At 42.7% G+C, this 27,178-nt stretch overlaps 1 protein-coding gene across 6 annotated transcripts in view; it reads right to left on the bottom strand.

Annotated features, from left to right (window-relative positions):
* Window positions 1-26,866, bottom strand: part of Obsc (Obscurin) — a 33,409-nt gene extending 6,543 nt beyond the window's left edge. The window contains exons 1-25 of one of the 6 annotated variants that reach the window (XM_034321509.2): window positions 20,551-26,866; window positions 20,204-20,307; window positions 18,603-18,761; window positions 16,136-16,258; window positions 15,905-16,075; window positions 15,075-15,156; window positions 14,901-14,996; window positions 11,746-11,838; window positions 9,853-10,017; window positions 9,630-9,767; window positions 9,076-9,553; window positions 8,762-9,004; window positions 8,523-8,561; window positions 7,593-7,838; window positions 7,362-7,503; window positions 6,798-7,189; window positions 5,825-6,729; window positions 5,128-5,707; window positions 4,398-4,541; window positions 3,767-3,871; window positions 2,472-3,371; window positions 1,467-1,869; window positions 1,093-1,276; window positions 722-1,022; window positions 75-653 (exon numbers count right to left, since the gene is read on the bottom strand). In XM_034321509.2, the coding sequence (XP_034177400.2) occupies window positions 75-653; window positions 722-1,022; window positions 1,093-1,276; window positions 1,467-1,869; window positions 2,472-3,371; window positions 3,767-3,871; window positions 4,398-4,541; window positions 5,128-5,707; window positions 5,825-6,729; window positions 6,798-7,189; window positions 7,362-7,503; window positions 7,593-7,838; window positions 8,523-8,561; window positions 8,762-9,004; window positions 9,076-9,553; window positions 9,630-9,767; window positions 9,853-10,017; window positions 11,746-11,838; window positions 14,901-14,996; window positions 15,075-15,156; window positions 15,905-16,075; window positions 16,136-16,258; window positions 18,603-18,761; window positions 20,204-20,307; window positions 20,551-25,155 (11,377 nt within the window). In that variant the 5' untranslated portion in view covers window positions 25,156-26,866. The remainder of the gene's footprint in view (window positions 1-74; window positions 654-721; window positions 1,023-1,092; window positions 1,277-1,466; window positions 1,870-2,471; window positions 3,372-3,766; window positions 3,872-4,397; window positions 4,542-5,127; window positions 5,708-5,824; window positions 6,730-6,797; window positions 7,190-7,361; window positions 7,504-7,592; window positions 7,839-8,522; window positions 8,562-8,761; window positions 9,005-9,075; window positions 9,554-9,629; window positions 9,768-9,852; window positions 10,018-11,745; window positions 11,839-14,900; window positions 14,997-15,074; window positions 15,157-15,904; window positions 16,076-16,135; window positions 16,259-18,602; window positions 18,762-20,203; window positions 20,308-20,550) is intronic. The other 5 variants (XM_034321510.2, XM_034321511.2, XM_034321512.2 and 2 more) reach the window with 5 other exon arrangements.
* Between the last annotated feature and the right edge of the window lie 312 nt (window positions 26,867-27,178).

Raw genomic sequence — 27,178 nt, 5'->3', positions numbered from 1 at the left:
TGAAATTTTCATTCGTTAGACTTCTTTTTTCAAATCCATATACATATTATTCCAGTGTTCCTTGTTATACTCACGTTTAACAGCAACAGCGCACAAAGAAGTGTGTTCGCCAGTAGAATTACTTATTATAAGCTTGTAAGCACCACAATCGGTAGGATTCACGCGATCGATTGTAAGTTTAGTGAGACCATTAGGAAGCGTTTCAATCTTAATATGATCATCTGGAACGATCTTCTCTCCGTCCTTGAACCAAGCAACCTCAGGCATCGGACTGCCATCAATCTTCGCCTTAAGCTCGAATGAGTCTCCTTCGTCCACTTCAGCTGACTTAGGTAATCCTTGATCGAACGTTGGTGTAATTAATTTCATCTTCAGATTGCACTTGGATTGCGCGCTTCCAGCTACGTTCGTTGCTTGACACCTGATTTCTCCGACGTCGCTGTGAGAGAAGGTGGTGATGGAGAATGTACTGTCAACTATTCCATCCACGTGGGTCGTTATCTTGTGACGACTGTCTTCCTTGATCGTCTCGCCATCCTTTAACCAGGTGATCGTCGGCCTTGGAATACCAGTTACCCGAATCTTCAGCTCCAGATCGTCGCGGTCCTTGCAGTTGACATTAGCCAGAGTCTTGGTGAACGTTGGTGTTTCAGCTGCATGTCAGATTGAACGATTAAAAATTGTATTACATATTAAATTGTTGATGCAACGAGATACTTACTGTGTGGCGTCAGAGTTCCCTGAGCACTAGATTCACCCAAGTAATTCTTAGCTGTTAGCTGATAGATTCCTTTATCGTCAACCTCGACGCTTTTGATGATGAGTTTAAATCTGTTGTTCCTTTTATCTTCTACAAAATCGAATCTCTCCCCTTTCTCCAGAACTTGGCCGTTCTTTGCCCATGTGATATCTGGTTTTGGATTTCCTTTAACAATGGCCTCCCATTCGAGAGAATCTCCAACAGACTGAGTGACATCTTTGAGTTCTTGGACCTCAGGGCGCAACAAGAGATTCAGGAAAGCCTGATTGTGAGATGAGAATTTATATATTCTGGTTAAATAATGTTTATTATTGATACTGAATGGTACTAACGCTAGCTTCAGCCTCGCCATATTTGTTCTTCAGCTTCAGCGTGTACTCTCCAGTGTCTTCTGTGGAACATTTAGGTATATTCAACGTGACTGTTGTTTCTGTCAGTTTGTCTGCCACTGGTTTGTTCTGGATGGTGAATTTCAGCCGGCTGTCATCTGGTGGGATTTCTTCACCCTTGAAGTACCTATTACAAGAATAATTTTGATTTGTTTCAGTCTCTTTTGAGATTAGTTAAAATCAAATACGTACCCTTGATATTTCACGTTAAAGGAAGCAAGAGAGAATATTACTTTTGAACTTGTGTGTTATATATTATCTACTACTAATTTAAATTTATATTAATATTATTAATATTAATATTATCTATCTCTTACCATGTCATTTCTGGAATAGGATCAGCAGTAAATATAGCCTTGAATTCTCCAGAGTTTCCTTTGGCTACATCCACATCGTTCAAGGGTTCGATGAACTTTGGCCTTCGAAGATCATCGACGGTACCAACGGTCAAGTATCCTTCCGCGGTTGCTTCGCCGAGTTTATTCGTGAACACGCACGAATAGACACCCTCGTCCTCGAGGGTCGCTTTCTTCAGCTCCAACGTGAATTTCTCTCCGGAACTGGTGATCCTTACGCGGTCACCGCTTCGAATCGGTTTCGCATTCTTGAACCATTTGCCGTCCGCTCTTGGGAGACTCGTCGCGTGAATTTCGAACACGACTGACTGGGTTTCGTAGATCGAGTTATCGGTGAGCGTCGATTTGATGATGTGAGGAGGAGCTGAACGAAAAGCGTGAAAATTAGATTATCTCCAGTAATGAATGAGGATTAAAATCTTGAGTAGTCACGTGTTGCATCTATGAGTTGTTTCTGTGCCATGCGCCTAATGCATAGTTGCGTTAATTATAAAATAGTCATTTGCTTAAATGCTGAACAATTTTGTTACTCTTATTATCATTGATGGATTAGCAAAGTGTAACTTGAATTTAAGTAACAATATTGTCCATCATTCTCGAGGATCGCTTACCTCGTTGAAACGGACGAAGATTCCCTTGAATAGGCTCGACTGATCACGATTTTAATGCAAACAGCGAATGATTGGAGTAAGCATGGAAAAGCGTTAACAAAATTCTTAGCAGAACATCCACCGTGTCATTCGAATCAATGCGAACGTTTTTGACAGAATGAAACGTTTAACATGCAACAGATAACGTACACGTACAATTAAGCGAAACTTCAAATCGGTTACAAGAAAATACGAGTAATAGGAAAATCATGCTGCCATTGAAACGAATGATCCATAAAGCGATTGAAGAAAGTACGACGATCGATCCTGCAAGAATAGATCCGTTCGAACTTCCGTTGGAGCAATCCAGTCGTACCTGAATCTCTGGACGATTCCTTTTCAAGGATATCATCGAGTACACTGCGTTGACGTTTAACGCGATCTAGAAGAGCCTCCAGCTCTTCGTCGACCTCTTCTTCTCCACTTAGAGTTCCTTTCAACGAACTCTCCGTCGACAACGATTTCGCTCTCTTCGATTCCACAGAATCCAGTCGCTCTATCTTGGAACTCTGTCTGGACAATCCATTTGGAACGGATTTTCGACGTTCCTCGGCATTATTCTCGTTAATCTCGTCTATAGAATTAGCTCGTTCGGCTTTCTGTCTCGTTGATTTACATTCTTCGATCGTTGGTGTCTGCGGTTGATCAGGAAGATCCACAGAGGGTTTCCTCTCTATTTTCTGCTTAACCATACCGTTCTCCTCTAAAACAGCATTCTGCGGTTGTTGCAAGCTTTTACCAATTGATTTCTCAGACGGCGACTCATCTATAGATCGTTCCTCGACGATCGTCTCGGTGATCAGCGATCCTCTTTGAAGTCTAACGTTCTCCAAACTCTTCTCTTCCACCGAACGGCTGTCTCCATTGAAATCTTCGTAGGAACCGTTCAGAAGCTTCGTATCCTCGGATAATTCAGCGCACTGCATGTCCTCCGTACTGATGTCCCTCGAAATTGCCTTGAAAGTCGACTCGTCGTCGGAAACGGAAACGATCGAGACTCCACGGTGAACCTGCAGTCTGGATCTGTTGTTATCCTCGCTGGCTTCGGAGAATTCTTCGATCAGCACACCGTTCTGAGGTTTTTGAACGGATTCCTCTTCTTGGACGCTGTAAGTGTAGGAGGCGATCTCTTCGACACCAGGACTGTCCGTGTTCATCTCCTGGCACTCGACCTTTGTCGCGGTCATCTTGCTGATCGTATGCCTCTCGTCGGGACCTGCGAACGCTCTGGCTGGTCACGAAAAGCTTTTTGACTACTGACTAATTAAATAGACGAAGCCACTCGACGATGCGACTCGCGATTCGCTATCCGAGATAGGCTGGTTGCCACTCGTATAAACTGCTTTTACATTCGAGTGCGGCTCGTGAAAGCTATGTTCGTTGTGGCGTTATTTGCTCTCGTGACCGAGGATTTCATGAGGCAAGGGATAATTTATGAGGCGAGGGAATAATTTATAATTGGCCCTTTTAGCTTTGGGAGAAGGCTAGAAGAACAGTTTATACTATAAAATATAATAGAATGATAATAAGATGAATCCCTCAAAGTCAGAAAATCCGCGTTCACGAGGATGGTTACATGAGATGTGTTGTTTCAGCATGTGCGAAATTTACCTGTCAGCGTTGCTTCGTGGATGGTCGTGGAGGCGACGGAGATTGTGATAGTGTCACCTTGGCTCCGCGTTACTTGGACCTTTTGTGCCTCCAGTTTCACTCGACCTAAATTTATCAGACATGTTCTTTTTGGCTAGGGTCTACCTTCTACGATTTAACCAGCGATCACTTAACATTATCAAATAATGGCAAGGCTCGTACAAATGTTTTATCTTGCCATCGACAATCTAAGCTGTTTTTGTTACAATGTTATAAGTTCGTATGTATCGCAAGGATTTCGGCGAAATACAAAAAAAAAAGAAAATTGCGCTCAACTTTGACAATAAAAAATAACTTCAACAAGCATGTACATGTATGTATGCGTGTATGTACGTTTATGTAAGTCTGCGCCCAACACACAAATTTCGTCTACGTTGAAGATTGAAAAAATGAGATCCGTGAGAGCGTGAAAAACGCGACAGGTTTCGTTTTGAAAAATATCTTACCAAAATCTTGCGACATCGCGTCCACCTTTGGACATAGATTTACAGCTTTTAAGCGTTTACATAGCGGATAGAGATTTCTATAATACAGCTCACTCCTTTTACATCGTTACAGACGATCTTTCTATTTCTCCCGATCGTTAGATTACCTTCCGGTCCCGATTCCTCGGCCTGTTGCTTCTCCTCTTCGATCACCTTCTCCTCGACTTTCTCTGCTTCCTTCTCTTCTTCCTCTACCTTCTCGACGCTCTCCTTCACTTCCTTCGTTTCCTCCACGCTTTCTTCCGTTTTCGCTAGAGAATGCACACATTTAGGGAACAATTCAGACAACGTTACGGCGGACGATCGAGACTCGTGATAAGTGAGATAACAGGGGAGTGAACACGTTAGAAACGTAACATACATACGACGTTAAAGACTTCTGACAAAAAGACACGTACAAAATAGACAAATAGAATATAAAAACAGGTCAATGTCGGGTGTGAGACGCGATGCATGGAATTTCGTTCGTGTATTCTTTGTACTCGTTGAGAAAGAGACAAGTCGGACGGTCTCGCAGGGATATCCTGCCGACAAATGGTACGTAAATGTACGGAATCACAATTGGTAACGACGAACAGAAAATCGAAACACGAAACCGTACCTTCGCTTTGATGCTTACTTACTGGTAAAATGGAAAACACGACGATCTCATCATGAACGTGTACTGGCACGTTACGCGTTCGGAGAGCTGCTCCATCGATTCTTTTATTTCTGAACGAAAAACGACGAATTGAGATTCTCACGAAGAAATGAAAACAGCGAACGGAAACGATGGAGCAGCGCAACGATAGAATTCCATTTCATGGATGATGGATTGAAAATCAATGGATTCCTTACTCATCACTATGACTTTGCTTTTGCTGGTGACGTAGCCGAGCTCGTTCTCAGCTCGAACCTCGTAAACACCACCGTCGGATCCTTTGACCAGGGTGACTGTCAAGTCGTAGCTTTCTCTTCGTTTGCTGTCCCTCGTGATCTTGATTCGTGCATCCGCTGACACTTCCTTGCCATCCTTGAACCATTTCACCTCGGGATCTGGTGTACCGGATACTTCTAATATCAGCTTCAAGGTATCTCCTTCGTTGACTCTTAAATCGGATAGTTTCTTCAACAATTTCGGTCTGGTGTTCACAGTTAACGTTGAGCTAATTTTAGTCTCCCCGTATTCGTTCTTCAGTTTACAGGTGTATTTTCCCTTCAACTCTGACTTGGCTTCCGAGATGGTTAGCTTGCAGACGTCCCCTTCCTCGGTGCGAGTGAATTCTTTCCTCTTCTCTGTGATCTCTACGTCGCCGATGTACCAGTGAACGTTTGGTTTCGGGAAACCGTCTACTTCTACCATGAACTCGATGTTCTTTGTACCCTCGTTCGCGGTGACGTCGTTCATTTTGGTCTTGAATCGCGGGATGCCTCGTACCTGATGAAATAAAAGTAAGTAAGTAGGCATTTTAGAATGTTAACCGTTGATATTTGTTAATTATCACCTGGACACCTTGAGAATTTTACTAAAAGTGCTTCTTAGCATAGTATTTACCTGGATTTTGGTCTCATCCGAAATCACACCATGTTCAGAGGTAATTTCCGCTTTGTAGATGCCAGCATCCTCGCCTACTGTACCCGTAATCTTCAGGATATACCTGTCGCCTTCCTGAATCATCTTGATGCGACTGTCTTGGCTAATTACCTGTCCGTCTTTGTACCATGTGATATTAGGTGGTACCTGAGACTCGATTTCTACGAACAACGTAAGAGTATCACCCTCTTCGAGGATCTGTGGTTCACCCAGCTTCTTCGTCATCTTCGGTGGACTTATCACTTTGCATCTCCATATTTCAGTCGTTTGATTGACCTCGTTACGCGCTACTATCGAGTACGATCCAGCATCGTCCAAGCGAGAATTCCTTATCGTCAGCTTGTAAGTATCGTTCTCTTCTTTGGTGATGCTTATACGATTGTCCTCCTTAATCTCTTGGCCGTCTTTGTACCATTTCACCTCAGGTGCAGGGGTCGCTTCAATTTGTACAGTCATCGTGGTTGTTTCTTCTACGATGCCAGTCAGGTCTCCCTGTTTCTTAATGATCTTTGGTGCTGACTTCACGATCAGCTCGATTTGCGTGGTGTCTTCGCCAAGTTCATTCTTCGCCCTGACGGTGTAGACACCCGCATCCTTGGCGGTGACTTTCTTGATCACCAGAGACATGGATTCCTCATCCTCCCAAAGGTACTTGTATCTGCCACCGGCAACGATCTCCTGGCCGTCCTTGGTCCATTTGATGTCTGGCTTTGGATATCCCCTGATTTGCAGTTCCAACATTGCCGATCCGCCGATGCTCGCCTCCGAATATCGCGTTTCTGATTCTAACTTTGGCTTTTCCGGATCTTTCATCAACTGGTTCACTGCTCCTTGAACAGTCAGCTCAGCGCTGCAGCTGATGTTTCCTGTATTTTTTCAAATAAATTAGTTAAAATGGCTTACAATTTGATTCTTATTAAATTATTGCAAATACCTGTACTAGTTTGAGCGACACAAGTGTACAGGCCAGCATCTTCAGGTTTTACATGTTGGAACACGAGAGCTAAAGTATCCTCGTTATCCTGGAACAGCACTTTGAATCGTTCTTCAGGGTCGAATGGTTTACCATCGCGCAACCATGTGAATTGTGGCTCCATGCCGGGTTCCAGGAAGCCCTCAGGGAGGTAGAGCATCTTGTCGTCGGACACAGTTACCGTTGCTTCGCAGGATGCCTCGCCGAATTTGTTTTTCGCGGTGCAAGAGTATTTGCCAGCGTCTTGTTTCTGGACATCTGATATCACCAGCTCGTAGAAGCCTTTGTCCGCTTGTTCGGTGACGATCTTTACGCGAGGATGATTCGCGTCGATCAGTACACCATCTTTGAAGCTGTAATTGAAATAATTTGAACGTGGTACTTGAATTCTTCAAAATAATATAACATCTTGTTTTGTAATTTTGTAAAATTCATTAATGTGCACTAATGGGATTTGTCCCGTCTATTAAAATAAAATAAAATAAAATAAAATAAAATATCGATCTTCGTTGATTAACAGCTTACAATTTCATGTCAGGATTTGGATCTCCTTTTACTTTAACCATGAAGCGCAGGTAAGTGTTCTCCAGAAGTTCAGTGTCCTTCAATCGCACCAGGAAGATGGGTGCATTGGCTTCCGCTCTTGCTTTCTTCTCTTCAGGAGTAACTAAACAAATTTCACCGAAAACTTAGCTTCTACTACTTTGAATTATCTATTATAATATACATTAAATTATGTAAATTAAATGTACACACGTTTCTGTACGATCAGTTGGGCCGTGCAAGTAGACTGTCCATCGCTGTTCATAGCCCTAGCAATATAGATACCCGAATCTGATTCGAGTACATTCTGAATTTGAAGTCTGAAGGTTTTCCCAGTTGCAGAAGCTGATACTCGGTCTGCCAGTCTATCTTCTAAGGGTTTATTGTCCTTCAGCCATTGCACTCTGGTAGTTGAATCGGTTTGCAGCAAAGTACATTCGAAAACAGCCATTTCTCCAGCTAAATAAGAGAATGGCAAACAGTTAATGAGGAAGTAACGATAAAATGGTCCAGAGGATATTTTTTATCATCTGTCTGACGATAAAGAGGGGTACAGATTTTATGTACAAGAGTATTTGATCCTTGTAGAAAAGAATAAAAAGGGCTCCACAATAGTTGAGGTAACATGGGATTGATATCTTTGCACAAAACTGAAGTATCATTTATTTAATATTTATGGGGTTTATTTGTATTTTCTTCTATTCGATCGACGATGAGAAGCGTGCTACAAGTATAGAGTGCTAACACAAAAGATACAAAAATGTGTTCCTACAAAACAGCTAATACAATATCTATAAAAAGAGAAAAAAAGAGATCAATCATATGAAGAATGACTACTTGAAAAATATACAGAGAACAACGAAGCAGAATGTTTAAAGTAGAATTACAAAAAAGAAGAGTGTGTAAGTGTGAAACGATGTGCATAGATGTATTGTAATTGTGTACGTGATAGAGACAACATCTAGGATTAGCGATTAAGCTTGATCAATCGTTTAGCGGAACGTGTAGAAGCACTTTATTCAGCCGGCTAAGAATAAAAAGTGTAAAATAAGAAGAACGTTTCGATGATACAGTACGATAAAATACTGATAGAAAAGTGCGCGGTACAGCAGATGATCAGAAAGTAATTTCGTGTCACTTTACCTACGGCTTGTATCAATTCCACGTTATTTTCTGGTATCGCTAGAACAGTAAAAATGTGTCTTATCGTAATCCGCTTTAACAGTTTCTTCTACTTGTAATCGTAGATTGCTTTGAAAACATTGTATTACCATACGAGTGAAATTAATAACAATTTTTCTATGATGTCCATAGTGAATTTGTTTGTGAATTTTATATTCGATATAAACATATGGTACTAATTTATAATTAAAATTGCTTACGTTCAACACTGCTGCCCTGGAGGGTCTTGACAAAGGTGGGCTTCCCTATTCCACCCTGGGTGATTTTTCCTACGGTTTTGGTCTCCACAGCAGAGGTAACACCACCCTGGCTGATCGTTGCTGCATTTCTGCTTTCTACAGAGCTAGCGCTACCAGCTTGGTAAGAGCTGGAGCTAGACTCCATCTTCACCCCGCTGCTGGATTCCACATAAGCACTGCGGCTACTTGATACCGCAGAATACTCTGATAATAATTTACAAATTTAATATAAAAATGCAAGTACTTGGAACAAGAATCTAACAGCCTTTCTCTACCTTCGACAACTTTTGAAGAAGAGCTGTATCGGCTCGACGAGTATCTTCGCGACATGTCTGCGCCTTCTTCTTCGACTTTAGCCTTCTTAGCTTCAGGATTATCTGGATTTCCTGGATTTCCCGGGTTCCTCTTCTCAACAGACCTCTCTTCAGGATTTGGTCCTGGGTTTCCTTGAACCTTCTTCGGTCCTGGATTACCTTCTGCTTTAGGTCCTGGATTTCCTTCAACCTTCTGTGGACCTGGATTCGCCTTGACTTCCTCTTTCGTTTCTGGTACTTCGGTTAATTGTAGATCGTCTGCAGCGTGTTCGGCGAGTGCTACCACATCGCTCGCGTACTGTCGGATTTCCTTCAACCAATAGGCTTTTACAGGATCCTTGTGAGCTACTAGAGTAATCGGATACGCAGGACTCGCTGGATTGTGCAACTCGTAGGACCTTATGTCCTCTGGATGATCCTTCACCTCTACTTCAGGTAGCTGAAAAACGGTAATTCAACCAAGTGATTAATATGTACTGTTCTTTATAAATAAAATCGATTAAATGATGACTTACTCGAATGATATCCTTTAGGACGAAAACCGATCTGTCTTCTGATATTCGTCTGACCTTGCAGACGAGTATGCGAGCCTTAAAGAGGAACAGATACCTTTCCTTGTTCTTGCCGTCTTTGTCGATTACCGTGTACCACTCCTGGTAATTAAATGATTATAATTAGAGTACAATGTTGAGAATACAGAATGATATGATTCCACAAGTGTATTTAAAGCATACTAACATGCGTGAGTAATCTTCCAAGTTTATGGATATTCCCTTTGTAACCTTCGATATTACTTATAAACTTATTATCCGTCGCTCTATGAGGGATACCTAGCATCAACTCCAAAGCCTTTTGGAGGTCGTCGCAATTTTCGCCTAGTCGGGTCGAATACTTCACCAGCTCCTATAAATCGCGTACAAATATTAATAATACACGATAAATCAATAAAGAAATTCAATTTCCAAACGGTTAGATGAAAAAGAATTCTAATATCTGGAATTATGAATATACATGCATAATTTTTCATTCTTTAGTTCTCATCGATTTTAAGCGTGATTCTATGACAGAAGAGACGAGGAAAGGATAACACGTCGCGAAGACGACCCGTTTTTAGCTCGCTAAATCCGTACGGCGCCCACTCGTTCGCACACCACGACGAAACGTTCTGTCGCGATATTGCAACTACATCAAGACGAACTTTTCTGCTTTCCCTTGATCTATATCTACATTGTATATTCTCTCATGGAAACAAAACTGTGCTGTTCGGATTGAATTCTGGATTAAAAAATTTCTATGTCTTGTACCGAAAGTTTTTAATTAATATCTCGAAAACTAATAGGAAGCCGAAGATACCATTTTATATTTGGGATTCCCTCCCCCTTCACCCCTGTCCCTCAAAATTTCATCTTGATCGGCAACCGAGAGACATTCGGAATTTGATCCAAAAAAACTTCTAAATTACACACTAGTTAAATTTGAATGATATTCGAAAGTTTTTTTTAATCAATTTTAAGTTTTTATTATCGGTGATCCCTACGGAAATCAACATATTGACTTCTACTATGTATTTCTGAAAGTTCGACGATAATCTGAGAAATCATTCCACGAGGTTTCGTTTGGCTCGTGCACTTTCATCTTTGGGCAAGTGGCCCAGAATTTGACCAGAGTAATCCATGGCCTAAGTCACACCTATGTAAATGCAATAAAGTAGGATTATGTGTTCAACGAACAGCACAGTCGCTATTGATAACGAATAACGAATCAATTTTCTATAACATTTTATACTATTAACGTGTTTAAACATTTCATTCTTTTTTCCTCTACCTATAAAACAGTATGCGTTAACAGTGTCAGAAGGTCGTTAAAAATGAGATCAGTTTAGAAAACGATTAATTCTTCGGAATGCGTTTTCAAGGCGAACCGGGAAGTATTTTAGCGCCGGGCTATTTTTGTCTGACAGAATGAAATTTAGGCGCGGATATAGGTCACGTGCGGATTTTACAGGTCGCCTTGTCTCGCCGCTATTGATCATTATCTTCGACGTTAATAGAAACAATTTTGTAAACATTGATATAATAAAGAGAAAGATGTTAACAAAAATTCAATAATAATTGGTCACAAAGCGAAGAAAATAGAAGATGATAACAGAATTGTGACGCAAAGTTTTCAGCAGCTGCTGTTCCATCAAAAATCTTCAGTATTTAACAACGTGTCGCTATTTTGACGGCTGGTATTCGTGACTCTGACGGTATTTTACGTCATCGCCATTTGGCCTACTTTGACTCTAACGCATTAGGAACAAATTACAAACTGATCATTTTGCTTAATTAAAAATAAGCGTCTTGACCTACACTATCATGGAACGTGTTAAAGTTAATACTTATAATTAATGCAACACAAAAGTACATGCATTGTGGATTATGACACTGATGCAACGCATAAAGCATAACGCGAGGAGTCCTATCAAATTTCAACGACCACTTTGCACAACAGTTAGTTATACGGATGGTTTATGCACAACCGCTGGAATGCTTTCAAAAGATATACTCGGCGTGCTGTATTTCTGTCAAAACACCCTTGAACAGTATCCTCGATTCAATTTTTCAGCGTTATTTTCTGGGCCGTCGTTACCTTGAGCAGGAGCTGGTAGTCGTTTATGCGTTGTATCGGAAGCTTCAAGTGTTCCGATAGACTTTTGTCGTCACGGAGAGTCTGGCTCAGCTCCTGAAACAATAAAAATATTTCAAACATACGTTTTGTACAATGTCCAACAATTCTGGAACGTTTACCCTATTAATTAGTTGTTCAATAGACTAACAATGGTCCGCTGAGAAATATTAAAACAAGTTATGAAATCCTTTCCTCAGATAACGGAGGTGAGTATCAATCTGATTCCTAATACAAAACTACAAAGTAAATTTAAGCAGAATTTCTATAAAATTAGCAATTGGAAATTTATGAATGTCGATGGAAACGGTGAATTGTCCGCTACCGTAATTCGATACCAGGATGAAGAGTCGCTTATTTTTGGACACCGCTGGATTTTCCACTCGCTTCTATCGATAGAGCTAAGTCAATCTATTACCACACAGTATAGCATTATCAAAAAAACAAAAATATAGTCACCAACACGATATAGAAAGATAAAATCCTTTCCTTATATTAAAATAATTTCCTTTCACCGAAAAATCCAAGTCAACTATCACCACCGTCACACACTGTCCTAGCTCCACTGTAAAAATGGAGAAAATTAAAAACAAAAATTAAAATAAAAAATGGCAAATGCCTTTTGCAATAGAAACTAAGCACAATTACAAAAAATATTCAAGGGAAATGAGACTAGATCAACGTTGATGAGGGAAGTAGATAAGAAGAAGATTAAATCAGCTGGAAGGGCCGACGCACCTTAACGGAGGTCAAGGGAGGTAAACACCGCTGTTCGTGTTTCGAGTCGTTGGTTCGAAGAGGATGCTGTGGCTGGTCGCAGACTGGACCAGGTCTCTGCTCTTCCGTCGATTCTCTTCCTCGAGGGGGATCCACAGTCAGTGGTTACCGAAAAACACCCGCCGAGAGACCAATACGGCCACGGCTATACTTAGACGCCGGACGAACTCGTGGACTGACCACGTTCAAAAACAACACACGAACAGCCTCCGGATCGCGGGCATCTTTTGCCACGGTACACGCTGTCCTGATCTTCTTCCAGAAACGAGGAGAACGAAAAATAACGGAGGAACAATTGTATGGTGTTAGACGTTCAACCCTTTCACAGCTCAATTGTCTTAATTATCATTTTCAAAGTATCTAGTGATATTTTCACCGAAGTCTTCGTTTCAGTAGAAGAGAATACTATTATGAATTATTCTAAACACGTTTGATATTTCGGTAGATGGAATAGATAAAAACAATTTTAACAAAATTATGAACGAAGCACACGTGGACAGGTTGAATGTCATAAATACGAGCGGGTTACGAGAAATTCTAATGCACCTAATGCGCTTGGCTTTGAAACCGGACACGTTCGACAAAGTGGTATCGCGAAAATCTAATTTTAATTTCGGGTCATTAAATGAATACGAAGCGAGTACGTCGTATGCAGGAGAATCGTGAAGATTTTGAGTCAAGTTCCAGAAATAACGGAACGAATCATGAGAAAAAAGCGAACAACATATTTGAACTAATGAAACATGCTAGTACAATATATCCTGGTCGCCCACGTTCTAATACTTGAATGACTTCTCTCAGAGTAAACTTCCCTCCATTTTACAATTCTCGTTTTAATTCATATTCATTGAAACGAAGACTTTAAAGCATTTCGTTTAATCCTTTGACTCCTTACTTCACAAGAATTTATAGAAATATCATTTCATTGTGAATTTCGTCGTGCGTAAAATTAACGTGATCGATTTGTACAGTTCAGCCGTGTCGTAAACGGTGCCGAAATGTATTTATTGCTATAATAAATTCGGTCTTCGCGTCTGTGGCTTGAATTCCTAGAGTTCCTTGCAGATACTAATAAATTCGTCGTACAGTCCAAGTGACCTTAAAAAGAAATCTTAAATAAAATCTGACGATTCAAAGAAAAAGTTTAGAGGAAAATTAAAAAGAAAAATCACCGTGACCTTCGTTCCAAAGGGTAAATATTTTTTCTGCTCCTTTTCCGCATCTGTCTGCCAAGAGTTAATCGTGTTCCTAACATTAAAAAGTTTACAATATCAAATAAAAGTTAAAGGGTACAATTGCAATGCAGAAAAGTATAATGGAAATGTAACCGTGTTACGAAATGGGACGAAGGGTGAAATAAAGCTTGCGAAGACCTCGAGGAACCGACACTGTACAGCTGTAGCTCGCTCGCAGCGTGAGCTTCGTTTTTTCCTCGAGCAGAGATTACGCCAAAGTTCTGTCATCGTGTAATGACAGCAACGGTGACGTCGTCAGCCGATAACGTGGCCGGCTTTCTTCCTTTTCTTTTCGTGGCACGCGTCCTACCGCGAGACTATCGTGCATAAGCAAGAGGAACGAAAGATGTTCCGTCCGTTAAGAATAAACCAAGCTATTTCGAGGGCTGGATAGAAGCCCGCTTACCCCCGCTTGTTATGTAATTGCGAAATTTCCTTTGATTCACGTAGACGAAGGAGCTTCTGTCATGGAGAATCCTGGAACCTTTGCCAGGATTGAAATTGTTACAGAATTCCTATGCAAAAACGTTATAAGGAAAATGAAGAAGAAGATAAGCAGAATTTGATGCAAAAAGAAGTAAAAATAGAATTATATAAATAATATACAATACATGTATGATGAACATTCTTAAAAAGTCATTAAAATACTATATATAGAATATGTCTGCAAGAGCATCATAGGCGGATGTATATTTGGAGCAAAGCTGCTACATTATTATAGACGCTAGCGTCGAGACGGTAAGCTATGAAGACATGGACAGAAATCTTTCTTACCATCCTGCTGAATCGAGCTAAGCTTGTTTAAATTGTTTTGGTGAAGCTTACACCAGAAAGCCTTAAAGCGTACTGTGTATATAATTACTAACATAATCCATAAGTTATAATGATGGGCATTGAAAAATGGAGATCCTTTGCATTCATAGTCAGCTATCTCATCCAGTATCCTTACATCCATGATCCTTCTTGATGAATGTGGAAGTCTAGATCTTATCATAGTAATATATTATAGTTTAGATATGTATTACAGTCACTTTGGTCATTTTCCCTATTAAAAGGGTTGTTTTTATATTTTGGTTAGTAAAAAGTATATTTGAAAAAACAACTGACCTCAAAATATTCTCGTACCACGTCGTTCATCTGGATGAACTCTTGAGCAGCTGGTTCGTCCCTGCAGTAGGCCACGTGTTTATCAAAGTCTCTTTCCTGTAACAATAAATATAATTGATTCAATTAATCATTATCGTGCGATTCAACAGAAAGAGGAAAGTTCGACGAACTTACCAATCTAAGGAAAGTTTTTCCCAGCATACGTGGCTGATCCGCATAGTACTTGACACCCTCGATCAACACCCTGCCGAACGATCTAAGTAAGGTTCTGATTAATTTTCACGTTAAGAACACACCATGCCTACGTGCTGAAGACTGCATCCGCTCTTCAATGCGACATTTAGGGTTTGCGAATAGTTACCACCATTATGACTTGTTACACCATTATGATTCTTCTTGTGCTGATTAAATCAAGATAAGTTATACAACGAGAGAGCATTCATGAAATTATTATTAACACTTGGATGGGCTACGAATGAATCGAAACATATATTTGATCTTTCAACTGGGGCAACAGGGGCTGTAAATTACACTTCTAAATGAGTGACGCTGTGATTAGCCATCGAAGTCATTCTTCCATCTATAATTTCTAATAGTTTCCTAATATTTTACATTTAATTTTATTAGAAGAATGAATTCATAGTGGCAGTGTCGATCAGAAGCGTGCTCGTGTAACAATTAAAAGGGGGTGCAACAAACTACTGTAAAAGCACTACTTTTGGTGCAAGATTTTAATTAGTTACGATACACACGATCACACAAAATATTCCTACACTTACGTTGCTCACACATCGTTTCGCTAAAGAGAAATGAACACTTGTGATGTGTGTGTCGTGTGTCCAAGTGTTTCTTTTTCATTCTGTTTCGATTCTTGTCAATTGAAATAAAGAAAAGAAAAATTGTGGAAATATATATATGGTGTCTTGGTATAAAAGGTGGTTTGTATGCTCTTGGAGTGTGTCGCAGTGAGTTCTTTCTCTTCGTGAATCGTTGAGCATACGTACGTATTGTGAAAATCAGCAATCTGCTTGAGGTTCGTGAAGATGATGTCTTTGTTATCACGGACGACCCTTGGAACATCCGGGTTATCGAGTGGTTTCAAGTAACGTTCAACGACCAGCTGAAGATCCCTGCCAAATTCTTCCTCGGTCTCGACTAATTCTTTCACTACCGCCCTGAAAGAATCAATGATCAATCAAAGGAATATTTAATACAATTTTATAAAGATAACTTACTCTCTTCGATATCGTGAGTCTTCCGGTCGATGTCCAATTGCAGACTCCTCGCTTAGGGCAGTTTGCATCAAGATGGACATGGGCAGCCATCCTTCCCTTGAGTCAGCTGTACGAACGTACACTCTGTGAAAATAAAATGTCCAATTAGAATATATTCATATTATAAGGGTCTAAATTAAAATTTAAAATAGAAATAAAGATCTTCATTATTTTAAAGGTGGTATCAAAAAACCTTGATACCTTAAATGAAATCTAGAATAAATTAATCTGAATGATTAAGTAGACCTCCAACAATTTGGATATTATTCAGGTACTTGCTAGGCTCGAAAATTGAATTATTACTTCACAAATAGCTCGTATCATTTTTCAAAGCGTCCTTTGATTAATGAGCGTTCTCTATGCTCTAAATCTGTCGTTGATCGTATTACTTCAATATCTCTTTCATCTTTGATACCTTGTTCATATTCTTGTGACTGATCAGTTATCAAGCGAATTCTACGTTCTACATATAATTAGACTAAACGTATTTTTAATACCGTCAATATAATTAGTATGCTTTAAATGGTACTGACAAATTCAAGGCCTAATGAGCCCGCCAACAAAATTTGCGTTCTGCTGAATGAACTATCAACAAGTGAACACGGAGGCCTGTTGCCTTAGTCACTACCGCTTAAATATAACTTTCTACCGCCCACGCGTTTCTATATTAATCTATTCTTTATAATATAACCGAGTGTATTTGCATCTCCAGTAACTTTCCTCCAATTAGTTCTATCTTCATCAACTTTCAAAGTCATAGTTAACAGAAGTTCATAAATGTCATTAGCAGAAATTATAATTTACATTTTAACTTCACGAACACGTTATCTCTGCGGTTCTGGCAATTTTCTCGAATACAAAACAATCTATTTGTTTCAAGATTCTCGCTCTTCGTGTTTCCCTGTGGATAATAAATAATTCTAATTTCATTGAACGCGCCCGTTGCCAAAGCTACGAATTAAAGTTTCGGCTTGAACCTCACCTTCGGGAGGAATTATTTTCAGAACTGGCTGATATTTCGCCTTCCTAGGAATCGAGCGTTCCCGGCCAGCCAGCAGAAAAACACCATTCGTTATGTTATGCAACAGATACTTATTTAGACGCTCAACGTCAAAAAGATGATTAATTGTTCGAGTCTAAGAAGATAGTTCACACGTCTGTTCACATATTTTTGAATCTTCACTTCTGCTTGGTATCCAAAAAAAAACTGGAGCAGTTACAATTATCCTATCTGAGACTATAATCTCTCTCTCTCTCTCTATTATAAAACTACAAATCAGTTTAGTCTAATGTGAACAAATATGCGTGTTACTATCTTACATCATTTATAGTTACTCTAAATCTGATTACAATTCATCGAGCTAACGATCGCAAAGCCTACCAATAACCTGCTGATCATAATTTATATTATTATCGACTTCCATACTGGCCGACAGCCAATCGCGCGAACTAAAAACATTATTGCTACAGAGACACTTCTAAACGCTCGATCTTCATTAACGTCATCGCAAATAATCATGGTCGGTTTCGCTCGGAATCGATCAACTTAAAACAGGCATTAACCTTTGTCTCCCGGACTTAGAACCGCCAGGATGAACTTACGTAGACGATAAAGTACGTATTTTCATAGAAACAAGGAGCGTCGTTGAAAAGCGTGCAAGCGCAATAAACGCTCGAATGGGTCTCGCGTTGAAAATCAAACGAAATCCTAGTCGGACGACATCGTAACCGCTCGAACGACCGTTTCCACGTAATCCTGCGATGAGTTCGTTGGCTTGGTCGTTAACGACACGTTTCCAGGCTACGTAGCACCTGTCGTTGCTATATTTCGTGCGGCGAATTTAGTTGTCCACGTGAATTTCGATCTCGCTTCGAATACTTCGATGGAAAATTCCGTTTTCACGGTTCGATCGCGTCGTTTAGCTTCTTGATGATCGCTGGATAATCTTCCAATTTCCTTCTGATTGATCTTGATTTTCACTCGGTGGACGTTAACGAAGAAGAAAACGATTGCCCTCGGATCAGGATCTAATCAGTGACGCTCTAGGGAACGCGATTTATCATTCTCCGCAGCTGCTGAAACTATATTACAGTCGTTAGAATAGTCTTGAGGATCAATGTCCCATTGGAGAAGTCTTCAGAGTGAATCAGTCGAAGTGCTGTTGGATGGCTTCTGGTTCTTCTTTATAGAATCTTTTCAACAATTGGATCCTTATTTTCTTTGAGATACGATAAAATTCTTTATCCAAACATCATTTTAATCATTCTTCAGCATGATTATTCTCAAACCTATCTAGAAGATCTAAGGTAGACACATGAAAAATTCATATCCCATAAACTTTGACGATCAAGGATAAAAGATTCGAGCTCAAGACATTCTGACGTTGAATTTCATTATCAACGATGATCGTCGCTCGATATACTTTACCTCTGGAGATTGCCTTCTGAGCTCGATCTTGGGAGACTTCGTGCACGGGAATCCGCGTACTTTCGACGCGGTCGAACGGACAATTTGTGCCAGGCGGCCGAGTTGTCCAGCGTTTCGCCGATCTCGCCGATCTCCAATTCAGGATCCAGCTTGATTTTCCTACAACACGGTCAAACGACCAAAATAGAGGCGATCGCGTAGTCACCCTCCCCCGAAAGCTTTCCCGTGTCAGCGATGCCTTTTTAGCCTCATGCAGACTAAACATCATTCTCCACTAATCGAAGCCAGTTAGCGAGGTGGTTCGGTTAAATGGAACGGAGGTTCGTGCTGCAGCGTATTCAGCCTGTTTTAGATCGCCGGGCGTATGCAGCTTTCTTTGTTATTCGATTTTGCCCCCGTTATTTATAGCGCGCAACAAGTCAAGGCGATCGAAGTAGCGTACAACACGTTTCTTCAAACGTGGTTTACGATGAATCCCCGATGCAATCTCTAACGACGTGTGATTATTTTGTCCCGAGGTTGCGCGAAGACAGTGTTAATTTCCACGAACGCTCGCGAAAGATAGACACGGAGAGTTTCCAATCGAGGTTCGTGGACCTTGCGAAATTTTCCATTTGCCACGGGCACTCGCGAGTGCCGTCGACGTGTTTTATAAACGCACCGCGAGGAACACCGGCGATACGTCGCTCGCGTAAAAATATCGCTGCGAAAATAATCAACGGGAATGCATCCTAGGAACGATCGTTCACGTATCGACAAGCAGACTGACCCGCGCCTTTCCCGTCGCATCGTCGTCCTGTCTCTAATCGCACAATCTAGCGTCTCTTCAAACATTTTTAAGAAGCACCGTCGATCTACTGTCTCGATATTTTCTGCTGTCAGAAAAGTTCTTTCAACGTCTTCTATTAGAATCGATGATATAAAATAACACTTGTGACGTATGAATTTGAAGCTTAAAATTTGACAAACATTACTATACAAACGTTTCATCAATATTCTTAATATCAAATAACTGATCTTTCAAAAAGTATGAAGTAATATACCTTCACTCTAAGTTACAAATTAATTTGTGTTAAGAATATTGGTGAAATATTTATGTAGTCGCCTAAAGTGTACATTAAGTTGTTATTTAACTTATAGCATAACTCGTGCTGTCACATATTACCTTACAAAATGTAAACCGAAATCATTAAGAGTGTCACAGAGTTAATTGATGCTCTCCACTTGAACACATGCATCTCGTGAACGTTACACCGTTACGGTTAATGCCATCAGCTCCATTCGTTACGGTCTTGTAACGCGGTGTGTTACGTTAATGAAAGCGTGAATCGAGACGCGTGACGGTGGTGGTGCGGTAAAAGACTGTACCGAGTGTGACAGATCGCGTACAGCATCGGCATCCTTCATTCGTGCAGCACGCGTTAGACTATATACGGCGTGAGGCGATGATTATTTTTGGTCGGGCACACGTTGCGCACACGGAAATAGATTTTAAACACGAGCGAACGCTTAGACGCGCCAAGTCAACGATCCAACACGCTGAACAATGTTGAAATTTGCTTTTCCAATCGTCTAAAGAAGCCGCTTGATTTGCTGCTTACTTTGCTGGATCGGCGTATTCCAGGGCCTCGACGATGTCGCCGACGTTCACGAAGAAACCATCGCTTTTATACTCCTTCACCACGATATAGTTGTCCAATGATTTCTGTAACAAAAGTACCACCTTGTTAAACAGCCGCGCTACCATTTTTAATGAAATTTCTTTTTCATAGCGAATTATCAAAATTATGAATTTAGGGATCAATTAATTTTGAATAAAAATACACCAAGCCAGTGTCCATCAAGTATTCCTTAATACAACCTTTGAGATCAATAAAAAAGATTGTTATGTTATCGCTTAATTACTGATAGATAATTACTACTGAGTCCCTCTCTCATTTTACGTTACCCGCTCACAGCTATTGTCTTGCTGGAAACTGCTTAATCTCCTGAGACTCGGCGTGTTCTCCCTGCTACCAGAACATCCAAACGATCGATCCGACTTGGACAATACAACACCGTTGCTCTCCTGCTTCTGATACACCCCGGTACCCGAGCCGTCTAGACTACTAGCGATAGAGGTGGTCCCTGTGAACGTGGACAACACCTCCACATCTACGTCCTCCTCTTTAGCAACCGGACAACAGTACATGGAGAAACGATGAGCAGTTGGACGATTGAGTCGGAGCGCGGTGAACACGTGAAGGGGTTCAAAATGATGAATGCCATCTTCGTCGAGGACTGTGTAAGCCACCTCGCCGGTGAGAACTGATCTGGAAGCTTCCCTGGGAACCACAGCCTGTATACCTTGCTTCAATATCATAAAGATGCTCGAGGGTTTGTGACTTCTTCTCAGAAGGAACTCTTCCATAGCTAAACTATTATCAGCGTGAAGGAGAGCGCTTGGTATGTCAGCGGATGATTGCAGTGGTCCTTCTTCGGGTACGATCATCAAGGCAGCGCTTTCTCTGACGAGTGTCCTGAGTCTAGGATCAGTTCTAGCCAATTCTGGGTCACTGCACAGTTGCGTAAGCACATTCATAAAAGGTGGCCTCTCTTCTGCCAGCTGTCTCATCACGGTTAGCCTCTTCAGGACGTCCAAGGTTACTCTGTCGCTGGCCAAAGCACGGGTAGATTTCTCGTCACTGATCACCGTCAACAGGCTACTCGCGGTGGTGGACATGCCCAGGGCTCTGGCTAGACCTACTGCTTGCAAAAGCATTTCTCTAATATTCTCTCCTTGATCGTTCAGTAACTCCTGTACACGAATCTCGCTTGACTCTCTGACCGCATGAACGATAGCTCTGTGAACAGTTTCAGTTGCGTCCCTCTCGGTGGCGATCGCTGAAACATCCTCCGATACTTTTTGAAGCACTCGAGAGACCAGGTTCGGATCGTTCCTGGAGACGGTTCTAAATGCTGGCCCCACTAAGTCTATACCATGCTCCTCTTCGAGGACCATAGATAATCTATCGAGCACCACTTCTTCTTTCAAGGAATGACCGTTGATGGTGGATTTCAGAATGTCTACCTTGTTGTTCTTGCTGTCCAGGAGCTCGAGTAGAGTAGACTGACACAAGTTGCTTCGATTTTGAGGCACCAGAAGTATCTGCAGGATCTCCTCCACGGATTCTTCTATGCTGGTGTCCTTCTGACGGAGGAGGACGTTGAAAGCTTCGCTGATGGAAGAATAAACTAAGTCTTGCTTCGACTCGTTACCGTTATCTATGGACTGACCTGTGATTGCCAGGACTGCACTGGACATTGCTGTTTTTATCGCACTCTTCAACCAATAATCGTTCTGGTAGTCTGAGTCCTCTCGTTCATCACCGTTTTTCTCATCGTTCATGGTAACAGGAGACTTTCTGCCGTTCATGAATTTAGCTTCCAGATAATGTTCCTCGAGTTGTTGCTCTTGTTGAACGGCTATGTTCTTAGCTAACTGAGCAACGGTGGATACTATCTGCGCCATTTTCACCGCGGTCCCACCGTGTAGTCCAAGTTTCTCCGCCATTTCGAGTGCCTGTTCCAGAGCTGCCGCTTTCGGGTCCACGTCAACGTCGACGGCCGGTAAATCCGTGGCGACCTTTCTTCCTACTGATAATCCAGCCTCCGACAACTGTCGTAGCATCCTAGCGTCTATGCTCGCCTCACCCTGATGCTGAATATGGGGGTTGTAGTGCAGATGCTGGGGCCTCAGCAGTCGCAACTCCTCAGGCGTGACCTCGAATCCTTGAACAGAGAACTCCACCTCTCCTTCAGGTGTGTCCGTTAAGTCTGGAGCAACGAAACGCGGACCTTCTTCCGTTTGAACGATCTGACCTGGCACGAAGGTCACACCCAGCTCTCCAGACTCCACAACGCGTCCTGGAACGAACCTTGGACCATCCGGTGTGTCCACTACCTGACCAGGCACGAATCTGGACCCCTCGTCCTCTGTGGATATCACCTGACCAGGAATAAAAGTCGGCCCAACCTTAGTCTCGACGATTTGACCAGGAACGAAGCGTGGACCATCGGCGGTCTCCACTGTTTGACCAGGGACGAACTTGGCACCCGTTCGAGTCTCCACCATTTGGCCAGGAACAAATTTAGGCCCACTACTGGTGTCGATCACCTGGCCAGGTACAAACTGTTCACCTTTCTCTGTCATCACTATCTGACCAGGGAGGAAACCATCTTCGGCCATGACACCGGGCACGAATCGAGGACCATCCTTTCCACCGCGCACCAATTGACCTGGAACGATTCTCTTTCCTTCGGGTAGCTTCTTCACGTTCTCTGGATAAAATTCTACGCCTCTCTCAGTTTGAACCATGTGACCAAAGATCTCGCTCTGCTGGATGGAAACGTTGGCTGTTTTGGGGTCGACCGGTATACCTACTGGACCAGCATCGTGGAACACCACTTCGTCGAACTTGCTCGCCGCAGCGAATTCGAAGCCCTCCTCCGTGATCATAGTTCGTCCAGGCATGAATCTTTCGCCCTCTGATGTCTTCACCACTTGACCCTCCACGAACTTCTGACCCTTGGGAGTAGCCAGTGTCATACCTGGCACGAACTCCACCCGATCCCCGGTGTCCTTCCCGATACCAGGCACGAAATGATTCTCTCCAGAGTTGGTAGTGACGTACTGACCAGGTACAAACTGTGGTCCACGACTGGTGGGTACAGTTTGTCCAGGAACGAACATGGATTCTCCGGTTGGAGTTTCGAGACATTGTCCAGGGACAAATTCCCAGGACTCACCGACCTGGACACTTTGCCCTGGAACGAACACCTGTTCCCCTCGATGATCGGTGATGGTCTGACCAGGCATGAACCTAGGTCCATCAGGAGTGATGATTGTCTGACCAGGAACGAAAGTTCCATCCTCCTTCACTTGGCCAGCGACAAACTTTGGACCTTCCTCGGTGAGCACAGTCTGACCCTGGACGAATCTGGCTCCCTCGTTGGTGTGGAAGGTCTGACCCTGAAGGAATCTATGACCTTCTTCCGTTAGCAAGGTTTGCCCGGCTACGAATACAGGTGTATCTTCGTTGCTTTGTTCTTTAGGGGTCAGAATCTGTCCAGGAACGAGAACAGGACCGTCAGGGGTGTTCACGGTTAAGCCAGGAACGAACGCAGGACCCTGAGGTGTCTGCAGAGTCTGGCCAGGTACAAAAATAGGCCCGGTCGGTGTCTGCACAGTCTGGCCGGTAATAAATCTCTGCGCGGATTTAATGTCTAATTTCAGACCCTTAATCTTGTGGATCGTTGTCTCCTTACCCTTGCCGAGGTTCTGCACCAGCTCCGGGATCTCCTCCACTCGGGGCAACTGTTCCAGCGCCACCTCGCCAGCCTGCAGAAGCTTCACGTTCACGTTCGACACCTCCTTCAGTTCGTTCGCTGGAATATTCTGTATAGCCGACTGGAGAACCGGGTCCGGGTCCACTTTTAGTGGTGTCAACGGCTTGACGATGGATATCGCCTCGAATCCACCTGTGCTTTCAGAGATAGGGCTGGTGCACGAGGACGCGGCGCCTTGCTTTATTATCTGAGGCTCCACCTTCACGGGGGTGGGTAATTTATCCACCACCGGCTGCAAGGGTGATTTGACGGTATCCTGAAAGGAGTTCCAATCCAAGGTTTCAGGCAGAGCCTTTGCTGCATCCTTCAAAGGACTATTCACAGAGATCAAGTCGCAAGCTCTGATCCTAGCCTGTTCCAGATCAACGTGTTTCCAAGTCTCAATCTTCTCCTCTTTTACTTCTTCCTTGACACTCCTCAGCCTCAGTTGTTTCGTTTCCCTCAATTCTTCCTCTTCGGCAGCTCTCTCTTTCTCCTCGAAGATCTTCTTCGCGTAATTCAGTCCAGCCTGCCGTTTCCTCTTCCTTCTCCTAGCTTCAGCTTCATGTCTCTCCCTCTCTTTCAGCACCTCTTCGCGTGGTCCCAGTCCATCATAAAGATTCTCGAAATCCTCCAGGTTCTTGAAATCTACAGACACATTTTTGCCCTGTTTCAGTCTGAACAGTACCGTGTCGCAGTCTCTGGACAGCATCACGTCCTTAACATCCCCGTCCCTGACCGCAGCCTCCAGTCTGGACGGGAACACGAGGCTACACCGTCGTTCCTCCACGGTGTACACGAACTTTGCATCCTGTTCTTCCACGGGTGGTTGCTTCGCGTGCATCAAGTCCCTTAAGGCTTGCTGTTGCTCACCCTGGCCCTCCAGGACAGGGAATACGTAACGGTAATCCTTGAGGATCACGTGTTTCTTTTTCTCTCCCAGAACGAAGCCAGCAGTGTAATGATGCGGTCCTAGACCGGAAGCGTTCGTGATCTTGCATTTTGACTTGTCGTGAGTGTGAACACCCAAAAGAACTGGAATGTAATGATGAGTTGGCAGACCATAAGACTTTCCGGTGATGCGACAGAATCGTTTCGCGTCAGCCGGGCTAATTGGTGGCAACAGAGGAAAGTAATTCGGCTTGGGGAGACCCCTGCTTCTTCCTGTTATCCTGCAAAAGGACATTTTTCCTTCCTGGAAGCTTTAATTATTCCACAGGATCATCGATTCGATCTATTCCCGTTCTCTCTACAAATATTCAATCGTTTCTTCAGTGCGAGGTTCAAAAATACTTCTCAGTAGAGTTCAATGTCGTCGGTAGCTGGATGACGATCAACTTTTCTCGTTATTGGCTGATCGCTAAAACCTTGGCATCCCAACTGCGAAGACGATGAATTCTTGTCTTCTATCGCTCAACCGCGACTTCCTTTTGCCGCTCACCTTGCCGTCAGTCAATCTGTCCACTGTCGAGGAGTGAATCAGTGCGGATTGTTCTTCCCTCGCCATAATTTGTCCACGTGTGGACCGACGAAATCTCTCGTTACCGTGGTACAGCTCGATCTTAAACTTCATCAACGCATCTCATCTTTCCATCTACAAGCAGTGATTTCTTGTACGAAATTTTTTTGTTCGAGGATGATCACTTTTTATTCAGAACTCCTCGAGGTGTCTCGTACGAGCACGTCTCTTGACCCCGCTAGTTTCCGCTTATTTTTATCGTAATCTCTCTTTCGTACGATTCCGCGTAGTTTTCATCGGGTGCTCGTTAAAAAGTTTTTCGTCGAAACCCGCGACCGGCTCGCGTCGCTTCGAGAAGGCACAGTTTATTTTTACGTGCGGGATGCCTTCGAGGATTCCGCGGGAGCTCTTCTTCGTTTCGTCCCCTGGTACACAGCCAATTCGGTGATTTCCTCGTCGTAGAAAAGTGTCTCGTATTCTTTTTTCTTCGGTGATGCGCCTCGTTCGACAGACACCCAAGTGACCCCACGATTTCCCGGGTCCCACGGATTCTTGGCTACCCCGTAATCAGAAGATTGGCCAGAGAGCCAATGACAAATGCTAGCTTGACATATTTGCCTCGTGATTGTCAAACGACCACTCGTTCCATCGCGTCCGTGTTACGTTATTATTTATGATCCTGTCGGATTCGACGAGTTATATTCGGCCTTGTTTTCAGACACGAAATACTGAGCACAGATATCTTCCAGATTATTGAAATACAAATTTAGACTATCCGAATGCTCTTCGATATTACAAATGAATGCGATGATTGTTCACCATTTATTCGTCGAAGACACGTTTCCTGTTTATTTGCGACTCGACATGGCAATTCATTCCACCTGGTCACTATCACAACCACCAATTATCATGTCGGTGCACTGCACTCTGCTCGTGGCTTTCGGACGTAGAACGAATTAAGAAACTTCACGCTCGCACAGCCTCGAACACTTGTATACCTCTAACAATAGCTGAAGAAGACATCGAAAATAACTCGAGCGTGTGTGAAAGAATTCTTCGACATTTTTCACATGAAAAATCATGGAACCATCGTTGTTTCCTCGTAGTTCAATAAAAACGGCTTTGTTATAACAGAAATTGTACAGACAGGCCAGAAACAAACGATTCGAGTTTCTTATCCGTTCTTCCTTCCTCGACAAGCAGGATCACGCGATGTCATTCGATTCTCACGAGTACTCGATCATTCTGTTGATCGCCATCGATACACGTTCCGTATTCTAGACCACCCGGTTTCTCTCCGCGACGATTATCGACGATCACTGCGAGGAGAAGCGGACAAGCACGCGTGACATGTTCGTTCAGAGTTGCTCTGTTCCTTAGGGAAAAAGCGTATTGCGATACGTGGCGAACGCCAGACTAGCCGATGTACGAAGTGGCTAAGAGCCGTTCGCGCGACGAGTCTCTCTCGACTCCCCACGAACAGAAATAGCTACCCTTCTTACACTTCTCCAATACATCTTTAGAACGGAGTACACGGGTCCCGGAGTTGTATGTGTCGCGTGGCAAGTGTGTACATATGTAAAATTTATACCGTGGATTTGACGAATCTGTGTTAAGGCGGGAATTCCGGATGCAGAGGATAATGATCGAGAATGGCCAATCTTGGAACTGGAAGGGAAAGAAAAATTAGTTCATAGTACTGATTTAAAAATTAATAACTTTGGAAGAAAGTAACAATGATTAGAATTAA

The sequence above is a fragment of the Osmia lignaria genome, chromosome 12 (assembly GCF_051020975.1).
Source record: "Osmia lignaria lignaria isolate PbOS001 chromosome 12, iyOsmLign1, whole genome shotgun sequence".
Taxonomy (NCBI): Eukaryota; Metazoa; Arthropoda; class Insecta; order Hymenoptera; family Megachilidae; genus Osmia; species Osmia lignaria.
This window is presented reverse-complemented; position numbering and strand designations above follow the sequence as displayed.